The sequence below is a fragment of the Canis aureus genome, chromosome 1 (assembly GCF_053574225.1).
Source record: "Canis aureus isolate CA01 chromosome 1, VMU_Caureus_v.1.0, whole genome shotgun sequence".
Taxonomy (NCBI): Eukaryota; Metazoa; Chordata; class Mammalia; order Carnivora; family Canidae; genus Canis; species Canis aureus.
The window spans coordinates 5,415,911-5,430,134 of NC_135611.1; the positions used below are offsets into that span (position 1 = coordinate 5,415,911).

General features: G+C 42.4%; 1 protein-coding gene and 2 long non-coding RNA genes across 14 annotated transcripts in view; 1 reads left to right on the forward strand and 2 right to left on the reverse strand.

Annotated features, from left to right (window-relative positions):
• C1H18orf63 (chromosome 1 C18orf63 homolog) overlaps positions 1-5,833 on the reverse strand; it is a 33,123-nt gene extending 27,290 nt beyond the window's left edge. For 2 of the 12 annotated variants that reach the window (XM_077880495.1, XM_077880200.1), the window contains exons 1-3: positions 5,704-5,833; positions 2,982-3,150; positions 1,154-1,232 (exon numbers count right to left, since the gene is read on the reverse strand). Coding sequence is in view for 10 of the 12 variants with exons in the window: in XM_077880200.1 (XP_077736326.1) it covers positions 1,154-1,232; positions 2,982-3,115 (213 nt within the window). In the remaining 2 variants the exon portion in view is untranslated. Of the gene's footprint in view, positions 1-1,153; positions 1,233-2,981; positions 3,151-4,995; positions 5,241-5,703 lie in introns of those variants that run through there. The other 10 variants (XM_077880275.1, XM_077880144.1, XM_077880426.1 and 7 more) reach the window with 8 other exon arrangements.
• A 343-nt stretch (positions 5,834-6,176) lies between these two features.
• Positions 6,177-14,043, forward strand: LOC144303171 (uncharacterized). The gene is made up of 3 exons (XR_013370243.1): positions 6,177-6,415; positions 9,327-9,401; positions 10,045-14,043. It is a non-coding gene; the product is annotated as an uncharacterized LOC144303171 (long non-coding RNA).
• LOC144303147 (uncharacterized) lies at positions 9,758-14,062 on the reverse strand. Its single transcript, XR_013370183.1, has 2 exons — positions 13,519-14,062; positions 9,758-10,265 (listed from the first exon to the last, which is right to left on the reverse strand). It is a non-coding gene; the product is annotated as an uncharacterized LOC144303147 (long non-coding RNA).
• Between the last annotated feature and the right edge of the window lie 162 nt (positions 14,063-14,224).

A 14,224-nucleotide genomic window follows, 5' to 3' on the forward strand; every position in this document is an offset into this window, starting at 1 on the left:
TCCACAATAGCCAAACTGTGGAAGGAGCCTCGGTGTCCATAGAAAGATGAATGGATAAAGAAGATGTGGTTTATGTATACAATGGAATATTACTCAGCCATTAGAAATGACAAATACCCACCATTTGCTTAAACGTGGATGGAACTGGAGGGTATTATGCTGAGTGAAATGAGTCAATCGGAGAAGGACAAACATTATATGGTCTCATTCATTTGGGGAATATAAATAATAGTGAAAGGGAATAGAAGGGAAGGAAGAAGAAATGGGTAGGAAATATCAGAAAGGGAGACAGAACATAAAGACTGCTAACTCTGGGAAACGAACTAGGGGTGGTGGAAGGGGTGGGGGTGAATGAGTGACGGGCGCTGAGGGGGGCACTTGACGGGATGAGCACTGGGTGTTAATCTTTATGTTGGCAAATTGAACACCAATAAAAAATAAATTTATTATTAAAAAAAAGATAACAAAAATGAGAAAATAAAAGATATATACCCATATAACCTAGAAGAAAAATAAAGGAGCTAAAGATTTTTTGATGGCTTGTTAGTATTAATAAACGTTCATTTCACTAGATTCTGAAGAATTAAAATCTCAAAAAAGATTTTCAGAAAGATTTTTGACAAAAATCTCAGGATAATATAATTTTTATAAAATTTTTTGGCATTTCATTATCATTCCCAGTGACATACAGCACTGGGAAATACGTTTCTCATTCTAATTTTATTATTTGTAATTTTTTTAAAGTTCTAAATTAAAAAAAAATTTTGATCTAAGTTCGTTAAAAACAATTGGATAAACGTTGGAATGAGAAACTTCTTCCTTTATATTAAGCGGAATTCTAAAGAATAAAATACAAAAAAATGATTAAGCCCATGCTATCTTAAAAACATGCTGTAATATTTTTTCATGAATAGTCTTATATTAGCATTTGTGACAAAAAACTAAATATTAAATTAAAACCACAAAAAATGAATTTTAAACATCAGGTATATCAAAGTTGAAGTCTATAAATGGTTCAATCAATCTACAACACAGGTAATTTGGCTTCATAAACTACTGTAAATTAAAGCTATAATTAATATCCGAATTATTGCTTATCAATATTGCTCCCAATAATTAGTAATAATACTTCTTAAAATTTTAAAATACTAACCGCCATCACTACCCAAATTTGGCTTAATATTCCAGGCACAGGTGATACAAGAATATCTTGGTGCATATATAGCAATTGCCTGTGGGAAATGAAACATGGAATTTTATTTTATTTTATTTTATTTATTTTTGAAACACAGAATTTTAAAGTGGACTTCCCCTTTGATTTTACTTTATCAGAACATTTTGAAAATTGCTTAGTTCTATCTAAAAGTTTACATTTTTTTCTAGGGAAAGAGTGTGTTATTGACTTCTCTCTCTCTCCCCATGCTTAACTTGGTAACTTGAACATTTAGCCTTTCAGCCAAGATTTAAGAATGTTACAAGGTTTCAGAAATTGATATGAAAACTTGTCCCTGCCTCTGAGTTTCCCAATATCTTTCATCCATAACTTCTTCAGCTGTAACTCCATTTCTGTCCAAATAGAGATTTGAAGATGTCTAAATATTGTTAAGAATCTAGCTTTTCTAACTTCTATTTCTTCTATTTTCCATTTTTTAAGTAGTGGTCAGGAGGCACTGGAGGCAAGAGTCCAAGGATTCATCTATCAGTGATCAACTACTTCAATGTTAGAACTATTGACTAGATGCTTTTCCTTCAAAAAGGAAATTTTTTCCAAGCCATAATAAAATGGACGGTGATTTTATTTTAGCATTCAACAGCCAAATGAACTCACAATAAAATCACAATTCAAAATATCAATAGGTTTGTTTCAAAGGTCAATGAAAAGGTGGATAAAACACATGAAAAACTTCAAAATCAACCATCAAGAAAACAAACTGCAAAAAATATGAGAGTGTGTGGCAGGGAGAAGTTCCCTTAAAAAGTAAGATGGGCCAGTTTGTTTCTGGTCAGAACCCTGGCACAGAGCTAGGCGCAGTAAGTACTTGGTTTTACAAGGGCTGCCTTTATCTGACACAGCTAAGTCTCTTCTCAACCTGTTCCAGCCTCTTTAGCAGTTACTGGGACAGTGAGTCAAGACACGTCACCCTGCGGGGATGACTACCTTCAATTTGAGGGTAAACAACAGAAAATCTCAGGTTTTCCACCTATTTGTTTCCAAAAGAAGTCAGGTAAATGTTCAATAGGTATCAAACTACACCTTACCACACAGCGTACAGGCTCCTGGATGTACTTGAGTGGGAAAATAAACCAGAAGGAAAGTTTTGTAAATAAGAGCAAAATGGGAGGACGTTCCAAGAGTGTCTTATTTCTGCTTCCTAGCAATCTTACGTTTGTTCCTCTCCAAGAAATTCAGTGACAGATCTAATCTTATCAGGTATTCTAAGAGTCCTTCTTTGAGTGACTCAAACAATTTAAAGGACAAATACATGGTGGGTCTTCAGCAATCATGAAGTTATACTTCAGGCTTCACCCAAGCTGTTTTTCAAAGACTATCCTGGGTCAGACATTTCAAAATAGTTCTTAGAGAAATACTCTTTAGAAATCTTATGTTGACCTGCAAATTAAACTGCATTTTTCTAAAATGTTTATAGTATCTCTTAAAGTGCCCATAAAGAGTTGGTATTCAGTGAATATTCATTAATCTCTACCTCTAAGTTTTTGAGAGCCTGATTTATCAATATCCATAAAAGATTTATATTAAAAAGGGTCACAAACATAAAAACTCGTGATATTCAATCTCAAGTATTTTAAGTCCTCCCCTAAATGTAATCCAACATACCTGGTCAGAACAAAACTGAATTTCTTTATTTAAAATCATATACACAGATTAAATGAAAGACTATTTTGTTTTAAAGGAGATACTTCTAAAACAGCTCTTACAGGTCTCAAAAAATTTAGAAAGCCTTACTTATAAAATGTTTTACCTGCACATCTTCATTTGTGTACTCCTAATTTCAGTATCTGCCACCTGATTACTCAATATTATCTTGACAGCACAGAGTTTGTATAAATCTGGAGGTGTGATGAAGAACAGTGATTGCTGTCTAGGATCATTCATGTTTTCCCGTTGACTGAATGTCTCAGCTCTCAGGCCTTTAAAAATAAGCAGCAATCAAATGGTCATAAACTGTCTTACCTAAAGGGTTTTACTACCAACTCACCACAGAATATTTGATATTGTGTTGGAATAAGATAATAAAAACAAATTAGCAGGCTTTAGCATTTAAATAACACTAACATTTTACCTGTAAGAATTGTTTGGGGGGCTTGGGGGGCTCAGTCGTTGAGCAACTGACTCTTGATTTTGGCTTAGGTCATGATCTCAAAGTTGTGAGGTCAAGCCCAAGGTGGGCTCTGAGCAGTGGGGAGTCTGCTTGAAATGCTCTCTCCTTCTGCCCCCCAACATACACTTGTGCTCGCTTGCTCTCAAAATTTTTATTAAAAAAAAAACCCAATTGTTTAACCTGTTAAAGCTTCTTGGTACAAATTTTTATCAAGATGTAATATAAATAAAGGACGCCTGGGTGGTGGCTCAGTGGTTGAGTGTCTGCCCTCAGTTTAGGGCATGATCCTGGAGTCCTGGGATTAAGTCTTGAATCAGGCTTTCCATGGGAATCCTGCTTCTCCCTCTGCCTATGTCTCTGCCTTTGCATCTCTCAGGAGTTTAAAAAAAAAAAAAAAAAAAAGATGCAATACAAATAACCTCCAATTCACCTTTTTATATTATAATATTCAGTGATTTTTATTATGTTCAGGTATGCAACCATCATAATACATATTAGAAAATTTCCATCGATCTCAAATTAGAAGCCTGAAGTTCTAGAAGTAAAATAATTTGAATACAATAAAATGAAAATAAGCTTATTAAATACCTATTCTAAACTAGATACTAGATATATTTTTATCTTATTATCTTTATTTAATAAACTTCCAAAGTTCTTGGCTATCTTGTTTCATTTGGTTTTCAGAAAAAAAAAAAAAAGATTTCCTATGATAATTTTTTGAATATCTAAATGTATAGCAAAGTCTATTGTTTCAGGTTAGCTCATAAAACACCTCAAGGTTGAATATATTTTTCATCTTTTTATATGAAAAGTATTTATTAAAGTCTCTAATTTTTGTTATTTTCTTTTTCCAAAATTACTTAGCTTGAAAACTTCTGTTTGGAACATATTTTATACTTGATAGTTCACATAATATCTCTGAAGTCTATCCTATGTATTAGAGAAAACTGGAATGTCAAAGTAGCTGAGTTAATTAAAAAAATAAAATAAAAAATAAAGTAGCTGAGTTAAGCTCAATTTCGGTCCTGCGCACACATAGAGCAAGGGGAAGGTAACAGAGACTCGAGTACTTCAAATTTTTTAAACATCAATATATTTTCTCCCTTTAAGAAGAAAAGTAATCATATATCTGCCCTGGAATCTGAGGTAAGACCAGTCTTACGTGTGATCTCAGAAACCAAGTGTGTTGTGTCACGAGGACCGCAGGCAGTGCCCTTCTGACCGGTCGCACAGCATCCTCACTCGAGAACCAGTGTTTGAGATGTTCATCTCTAGAGGACCACTCGCTTCTTTTAAAATGGGAAATACTTAGAAATGTTAACACAAATTCCCACCAGGCGTTGATGACCTCGTTAACAGGACTGACACCATCAAGAAAATCTTCCTTCTCCATTTTAACACGTACTGTTCTGAAAAGTTTATCTTTTCATAGAGATTGTATTCTTTTAAGAAAGCGCTCCAGGGAGGGGGAGCAGGAGCTCCCCACTGCGCAGGGAGCCCGATGCGGGGCTGGACCCCAGAGCCCTGCGATCATGACCTGGGCCAACGGCAGACATGTCACCGAGTCACCCAGGCGCCCCTTTAAGTGACAAGTTCCAAAGCAAAGACAACCCACTTCCCGGTTTTGCCTAAGATTCTTTCTCTGAATCGTTACCCTCAACGGCATCAAAAGTGAAGGTGCCCGAACACAAAGAGCCCATCAGGCCCTGGGCCATAATTCGTTAGTGTCACTTCCAACACGTTTCCCGCTAGAACGACTGGTTTTCCCTTGAACGGCTTCCAGCAGCGGCCGGGTCAACGGCTGCGGGCCTTCAGAGGCTGCTCAGCGCGCTCAGGGCGGCCGGAGCTCCGTCCGTCCTCGGCCTGCCTCGGGCGCGGTCTGGGTTCAGGCCCCCAGAGGGGCGGCTGGCAGGGCTCGTCCCCATCTCCCGGGGAGCCAGGGCCGCAGCCGGCGCAGCGACCCCTCCCCGTCTGTCCCCTGTCCCCTCTCCCGTCCCCGCGCGCGCGGCCTGCCCTCCCCCGCTCCCCTGGGGCCTCGTGTTCTCCCCTGCGGCGACGGCGATGGCGACGGCGACGGGCCGCGTAGGGAACAGCTCCCGGAGTTTTTTTTCCTCAGCTCCGGCACGCCGCCTCCAGGAGCCAGCGGGACTCACGGCGCCCCGGGGCTGCGTCCCGCCCGGCTCCACCCGCACAACCGGCCCACAGAGACCCGCCGCGCCGGTCGGGACGCCGACACGGGCCCCCACGCGGGCTGCCTCCTGAGGGGGCCGCACACGCCTTCTCCGGGCTGGCCAGGACGGGCTGCGGCGGACCGCAGGGCCTGCCCTCGCCCAGAGGACTCCCAGCCTGGCCGCTAAGGCACCTTCGCCTTCCGCTACGAGGGCCGCGCTCCTCAGCCGCCCCCTCCGCGCTCCTCAGCCGCCCCAGCCGCCTCCTCCGCGCTCTCCTCACAGCCCTCTGGCGGCTGCTCCCAGCATGCCCTGCGTTCCTTCCCAGCATGCCCGGCCTCCTGGCACGACGGCGCTCCTCGCTGTCCTCGAGGCTGCTTCCGCACGCCGCATGAGCCACGCGCTGCCGCCAGCATGCCCCAGGTGCGCCACGCGACCCTCTCCCAGCATGCCTGCCGCCCGGCCGCAGCCGCTGTGCTCTGGGCTCCCGGCGTGCCCTGCGCGCCACCCGCGCTCTCCTGGCCTGCCCACGCTCCTCGGCCGCCGCCTCTGCGCCGTCCTTGCTGCTCTTGGCCCTGCTCCCTGCGTGCGTGCGGCACGTGCGCGCTCCCGCCATGCCCTGCGCGCCCAGCTCTTCCCGCCAACGCCGCTGGCGGGGCACGTGCCGACGGTAGCTGCAGCTCCCTCACAGAGGCGCTGGGCCTGGGGCCCGCCGGGCCGCACGCGACGCCTGGCCGCCTAGAGGGAGCGGACGCGCCGATTTTCCGGGCCCACAGAGACAAGCGCGCCCTTTGCGTCCCTGAAAGGCCCGTGGCAACCGAACCGTCCCGGACTGGAAGGTTCCGCCGTGCTTTGGCACCGCAGCCGGGTGCCAGCGCCCCTGGGCACCTCTCCCTCCTGGGACAGGTATTTAGGAAGCGCCTGCTGTGATCCTGGAGGTTTTCCAGGAGTCGGTGAGGGACCACGAAGCAAACGGTGCTCCCTGTGCTCGCGGACCTTGCATCTTACATGGTGACTGAGGGACAGAAGACGGGATAAAAGAGCAGCACCTGAGGGGGGGCTGGCGGTGGGTGCACAGAGAACCATAGAGTGGGGCGGAGAGCCAAGGGGGGTTGGGAGAGGTCAGCAGGCCTCGAGAAGACACGAGGGCGCGGGTGGCTACACCGGGCAGGCGGGGAGGCGTCCAGGGGCCGAGGCAGGACGGTGGCCGGCGGGCTGTCCTGGAGCCCCGAGCGGGGAAGCAGGATGCACAGCGCCAGCCCCACGCCGTGCAGGTGCGGCGGGCGGGGGGGGGGGGGGGGCGGGGCACCTGGGTCGCTGTGCTGAGGATGGACGGATGGGGTGATCAGGGCAGGGCTGCGCGGGGGGGCTTGGGCTGTGACACTTTAAAGTTAAATCTAACACGTTTGGGACACGGATGGACAGGAGGTCTCAGACGAGCAAGTGTAATTCCGAGGTGTTTGCGCTGAGGACTTGGGAGGACAGGGGTTCCAGGAACTGAGAGGGGAGGCCGTGGGAGGGGTACGTTTGGGGACGCAGGTCTGGAGGGGTGCGGTTTCAGACACGTCCATCCTGGACAGTGAAGAGGATCTTGCATGCAATGGACGGTATTTAAAACCGAGCGAGTGAGTGTAGGAAGAATAGAAGACTCCAACATAAATTCCTGCAGATAGAAGCAACCTCGTAGTGGAGCGCCAGGATATTTTATTATTTAAATAAAATAATAAATATTATATTTGTAGTATCTTTATTATTTTTATTATGAAGAGCCATTTTCAACCTCATTTTACCAGGTTCGAAAAGCTATATTGTGAAAGGATGAGATTTTTTATTGTGTTTAACTTAACGTTGGATCCATCAGAGTGATTACTTTGTATTTGCATGATAAACTTTGGTAAAGGGGAGTACTTTCTGGTGTCTTCCTGACTCGGTTGGAAAGTGCTAAATACTTGTTTGGTCACCTGGGAGATTATGGTGAGTGATTAATTATCACAGGATTGATGAGCAAATTGAGCCTCCTGTGACACACTTTGCAATATAAAGTGAACAAAATACAATCTTCTGAAACAAGCATACCAACAAATAAACTTTTTGTCTTATTTCTATAAAGATTTATTTGTAGGGATCCCTGGGTGGCGCAGTGGTTTGGCGCCTGCCTTTGGCCCAGGGCGTGATCCTGGAGACCCGGGATCGAATCCCATGTCGGGCTCCCGGTGCATGGAGCCTGCTTCTCCCTCTGCCTATGTCTCTGCCTCTCTTTCTCTCTCTGTGTGACTATCATAAATAAATAAAAAAATTAAAAAAAAAATAAAGATTTATTTGTGAGAGTGGGCAGGGCTCCCACCAGCCCAAGTCCCAGAAAAGGGGAAGCCAACTTCCCACTGAATGTGGAGCCTAAGGTGGGGACCAAATCAAGACCTGAGCCCAAATCAAGAGTTCCTTCCTAACCGACTGAGCCACCCAGGCGCCCTGTCCTAAACTTTTAGTCTGGTTATATGTCAGCAATCACTGGAATTATGAAAGCAAACCTTTTAAGATTTACAGAAAAGCTCTTTATCTTACCTGGTATATACACACATAGGGAAAAAAATTGCATGAAGACAAGGTCAAAAATGTAGATTCAGTTTGAATCTTATAAATGCATATATTCAATAGCTTATCTATTTAAACACTGGTAGTCTAGCGTTTTGCATTCTGAAAAGCACATCTGTCAGTACTTTGTGTTCTTAATACCTCTGGTATTGAACTTTTGGTTTTTGGCTTCAACAGTTTTAACAAGGCAGAATTAAAGATATTTGAAGTTTTCAATTGTGCTCACATCATCAAATCACCCAAGTACTAAATGTCCAGTTTTATTCCATTAAAGTGAAATGTTGCCTTATGGAACAGCATAGATCTATTAAAATGTGAATGAATTCTATGCAGTTTTGTGGTTTTTTGAAAAGGACCATCCTTGTTTACCCACCAGTCAGATCTAAAAGTAGGAAATTATGGGGATCTCCAACATTTCTCTTCATGCCCTCTCCCAACCACTTACTTCCTCCAATGGTAATCACTGTCTTGGCTGCTAACATGATATTGCTTTTTTGAAAATTTGTATCAATGGAAGCATACAACATGAATTCTTTTGTGTCTAGCTTCTATTGTGTTATGTCCATTAGATCCATATTGTGAGGGTAGTAGTATCTTACTCATTTTCATTACTGGGTAGTGTTCTATTGTGTATATATACTTCACTTTATCTTTTCTGAGGTTAAATGGACAATTAGATTGCTGCCAGTTTGGGATTATTATAAAGAATGCTGCAAAGAACATTCTTGTTCAGAAGAAAGTCCTAGAAAGCTACATACTTGTATAAGTTCTTTTTTATACAGCTCAATAGTTCCCCAAGAAAAGCTGAATGAATTGTTGAGCTGAAACAGATGAATATAAAAATGATATTTTTATATGTGCAGAACGTTTTTTATAAGCAAGGATAAATTTATAAGCACGATTCAGGATAATAACTGATTAATTTTGGTTGGCAGAAGGTTGGGATGTAGGAGGACCCCACACCCTAAGTCGAGTGAAAGGTTTATTGGTGCTCATTTGTTATCATTCTTCTTCAAAACATGTTTGTGCATCCACTCATATGAAGCGTTACATCATTATTTTTAGTTAATAAAAAAAATACAAGATGTTATAGGGCCACTCAAAATTTTTACCCAGGGAAAAACTTTACCAATAGGATACATTTTGATGACAAGTTTGTGAGCAGGCTTATTCAATTTACCAGGTATGAGTTACTTATGTTTGTTTCTCTTTATCTCATTCACAGGCATTCAAGATGGGAAAGAATCCTCTCAAAGATTCCACCCACCGGTTTGACTGTATTTCTTTCATGAAGATTAAGGTTGTTGCATTGTGTTAAATCATGTTTAAACTGTCTGGACACACAAAGATTAGGCCATATTTTGTGGTTAGGAGGTAAAGATTACCTGGGGAAGAGTCAAATCTTTATTAAGGAAGCTAGAACTATGATGATAAGCCCCAGGTGGGGGTTGGGGCTGTGTTCAGCATGCACCTTGACCTGGAATTTGAACAGTTGGATGTTTAAGATTGGATCTGTGGGCAGAGTGTAATCAACTGTTCTCAAACATGCAGAGGAAGCCTGGGACTCAGCATGATGTGTCCCTAAAAAGGGTTCTCACTGGGTTGGTGCCTCACAGTCACTTAAGAAGAATTAAGAAATCTGATGAACTGATTCAGTTGATGTTACTGCTTCATTTATTAAAAATGAATAGAGTCTGTTAGGCTCTAGGATCATTGTATGTGGAGGAAAGTCATTTTTTGCTTCCTTAGCAAAGTTCATTTGAATACTCTGGCCCTGTTGTAAGAAAGCTAAAGAGAACTGTTTCTTCATACTTCGGCCAGAGAGCCAGAGTGCCAAGGAGGAGAATAGGGTGGTGGTATTGTGGTGGCGAGTGATATCAGTAATCAGTAGGAGAATCAGAAAGGAGGATATCAAGAGACTAATAATATTCACTATTTTCCAGCATCAACCTTTGAGGTCCTAAGTGATTATTTTTATTCAGGTAGGTAACTATTCTTGACATGGGGTTTCCAGCTTGCAAGAACTCCAATGCCCTCTTCATCATTCACATGTACACTTACGTGAATGTGTGGAGCATCTGGATTGGTCCTAGGTGTGCACATTGTTCATTTTAAACTATTTTCATGTTGCTGCTGCATTTAGCCTCTCTTTCTGTTTCCTAAGCTGGGAAAGAAAGAAAACATTTTTATCTTTAGAAGATGTCTTGGGAAAAGTTAGAAAACTTGGCTAGTACTCTTACTAGTGACAGATAAATTAATCCACATTTTTTGGTACAGTTATAGGAAAATTATGATACTTCCACGTATTTACGCACCATATTCTAGATCACATCTATACCCTTATTTGTTCAAAAACATTTACTGAGCACACACTGAGTGCTAGGCACTGTGCCGAAGACAGCTGTGACCAACTGTCTCTGCCCTTTAGGAGCTCTTGGCCCAGTGAGGGCAGACATATAGACTCATGACTTAGTTGGCTGTGTGATAGAGGTGATCAGAGAGTCAAGGAATACTGAGTGGGCATTTGTGGGAAGGGAAGAATGTGATCAGCACATCCCTCCTCCAGTGTTGTTGAGTCAAAAACAGTCCTGAGTCCTAAATCAAGAAAAATAAAAGGGAGAAAAGAGTGAGGAGAGAACTCTGGCAGAGAAGGGCACTTGAATAGGGCATGGAAGTGAGGAAAGGATGCTGTGCCTCCAGAGATCTAAAAATAGCTCACTGTTGCCAGGCTGCAGGTTTGAGGTGGGAATGACAAGCTGGAGAGCAGCAGATTTTGAATGATCTCAGATGCTCTGTTGAGATTGGAACTGTAGTTATTGGGAGACATTGGGAAGTCTTAGGTTCATTCTTGTATGGAAGAGGGACCCAAGGACTTGAAGACCAGAAGAACCACTTGTTACGGGGGACAAGTAGGGAGGTAATTGTGAAAGCAGATGTAGCAGAACGGTACTAGGGATAAACGAGGACAGTGCTTGTTAGATACTTAAGAGGAAAAATCTCTGGGACTTGGTGATGGAATCAATTTTGAGGATGACTTGGATGATCTCCAAGCTTCTGACTTGGGAAGTACACCAGCAGCTATTTCATAGAACTGTCTGGAATGCCTTACAAAGTTAATTAGGATAGCTAGACTTTTCTTTATATATACTAGTTTGATCTTGTTCTATTGTGCTGGAGACAAAAAGAGTTTTTAAAAAATAAATTAAATATTGCAGCCATGTCCTACTATCAAACATTCTCCTTATTTACCTGTTCCTAAAGATGGACATATAAGGAAAATGTGCATCAGGATATATTTACAAAAAGATATATAATTAATTTGTCATTGTTTGAAGTTAGTGAGGAAAACTGCCCTACCTTAGCAATGAACTTTAAGACTTTGTGTGAGCTTTGTGGTCAGAGTGTACCCATTGTTCTCTACTCATTTCTGCTTCTGCAGTCCATTGACCAGAGATTCTCAACTGACGTTTGGTGTTATACATGGATAAAAATAACCTCAAGCCAAACATGCTTTATTTGAAGATGAATAAATATGTAAAACATTTAGAAAATCTTGGAAATTATTGCTAATAGGAAATTATTGACAGATCAACCAAGTAGGCTATATAGATGATAGATTAAGATTTTTTTGAAGGAAAAAGTTGACCTATGCTAATATAGTATTTAAAAGACCTGGATATAATGCAAATTATCTGTGTAGATATTTGAATTGAGAGTCCCATCTTTGTAGAAGTGCCCATTTGTTTGAGGGAGCCAGTTCTCTGTGGTTATACCCATACTATGGCAAATATAACTATCAATGGGCAGGAAAAGGCTGTCCAAATACATCTTGTGCACGAATGATAGAATTAGAAAATGAATAAAAAATATAATTATGTTTGCTTACTTTTGCCTTATAGTGGAAAAGAAACTGAGCAGTTTTTACAATATATTTTTACCTGACGAATTTTAGGAGTGTAGTTGGGTTTTCTAAATGTTTATAAAAATGTCTTTGTTGGAGGGGAGGTCAGGAGGAGTTTGTAAATATTTGTGTTCTTTAATTTGTAGGTTTGTTTCCAAATTTGCTTAGATTTACCACAGATTGCCTTAGAGCACCTACCAGATAGGATGTTTCCTCATTTCTGTGTTTTAGAACAAGGAGGCCTTGGTGAATAATAATAACTGCACTAACTAAAATCTATTGAATGCTGTCTCTGTTCCACACCTTGTGCTAAGCATTTTATAAGTAGTGGCCTAGAACAGGTAATTGACTAGTTCATAGTTACGCATCTGATAAGTCATTAAACCAGGGGTGAGATTCAGGTCACTAGTGCCAAAGTTTTGTTTTTAACCACATCTGGAGTTGGAACTGGGACTGAAATCTAGAATGGTATTGATGTGGTTATAGATGTACCGTACCCATGACCTCGAGAGACTCATTGCTCAACTGCTAGAAGTCATGAGAAGATTCAGCAGTTGAGAACTGTTTAGGGAAGAAGTATAATCTGGTTTACTATTTTTAAAATGTATGGGGAAATTATAACACTAAACATAAACATTTGAAAAGAGAATCAAATCAGTAATTTAAAGTCCTGCCTAGAGCAACTAGAAAAAAAGAAAAAAATAAATGTAAAGCACACAGAAGGAACTTATACAAAAATTACACAGAAATTAATGAAATTGAAAAAAAAAAAAAAGAGAAAATCAAAGAGTTGGAAAGTTGGCTTTTTGAAAAGATCAGTAAAACTGAGAAACCTCCAGCAAGGCTGACAACAAAAAAATGAGAGAAGTCACAAATTATTAGTATCAGGAATTAAACTGAGGATATCATTATAAACCCTGCAAACATCAAAAGGATAATAAAGGAGTAATATGAATGACATCACACATAGATTTGACAATTTAGATGAAATGGATAAATTCCTCCAAAAGTATATAGCACCGCGACTCAGCCAATGTGAAACCAGTAATTTGATAGTGTCATGGAAATTAAATTTCACGGTTTAAAACCTGAAAAAGAAATGTGCAAGCCCATATGGTTTCACTGGAGAAGTCTACCAGTTCTACTTCTAGAGAATAAAACCAATTCTATACAATCTCTTCCAGAAAAATAGAAAAAAGGGAATACTTTCCAACTCATTCTATGAAGCCAGCAAATACCATGCATGAAAGAAAACTGCACACAAGTATTCCCCATAAAAGTCTAACAAAATATAATTTAGCAATAAACAGGTGGGCTGTACTTAGAGATGCAAGGCTGTTTCCGTATTTGTTTTTTTTTTTTTTTGTTTTGTTTTTTGTTTTTTTTTGTTTGTTTGTTTCGGTATTTGAAAAGCAGTGTATCCAATCATATGTAAGGGCTGTTGGAATGCTTGGGAAAATCTTTCCTCCCCATGGGCATGCATTCCTATGGAGGAGGTCAGGTGGGGGGAACGAACCTTTACGGAGGCTCCTGATGTGGGGGAGCTGTGTGGAGTCTCTAGGATGGCCTTCCCTGTACCCTGTTGTGTAGGTCCTTCTGGCATTCACTACCATTGCTGAAAAGGGCCTTAACAGGTGACTGGATAATGTGCTGGGATTTCCCTCTTTTTTCCTCAAACATTTGCAAGTCTTCCTGAGTGCTCGCTGAGCAGTTGCTGTTCGGAGCCCAAGTGCTGTTGGTCTTTAGGATTTATGTCAACATCACACTGCGGAGACGAGACAGTATTCGCCGGGCAGTGTCCGCAGAGCGTTAGGAGTCCTTAGGCTTCTGCTTTGTACAGAACCAGTACCTTCCCTGGGCCTTTTCCCTGAAGGCACACTGTTTCTCTGAAGCAGGGCTGTCCCGTCACGTTAACAGTTTGATATTAACAGACTCGTGGCACAGTAACTTACGCAGTGACATTCCGGGCTGGCGAGTCTGACCTGACTGCCAAATCACCGCGAAGGAGCCTCCTCGGCCGGCCACTCCGCCGCCCCAGCCTTCTGCGCAGACGCGAGGGAAGCCCCGCCCCCGCCCCGCCCCTGCCCCCTCCCCCGGCTCGCCACGCCCTCCGCGCTCCCGCCCCGCCCCTGAAGGGCACTTCTTGCAGCCAGTCGGCACCCGCGCGCTGGGCGGGGGCGCGCCGAGATTGGCGGAGGCTGTCGGCCGAGGGCGGGCCCCCT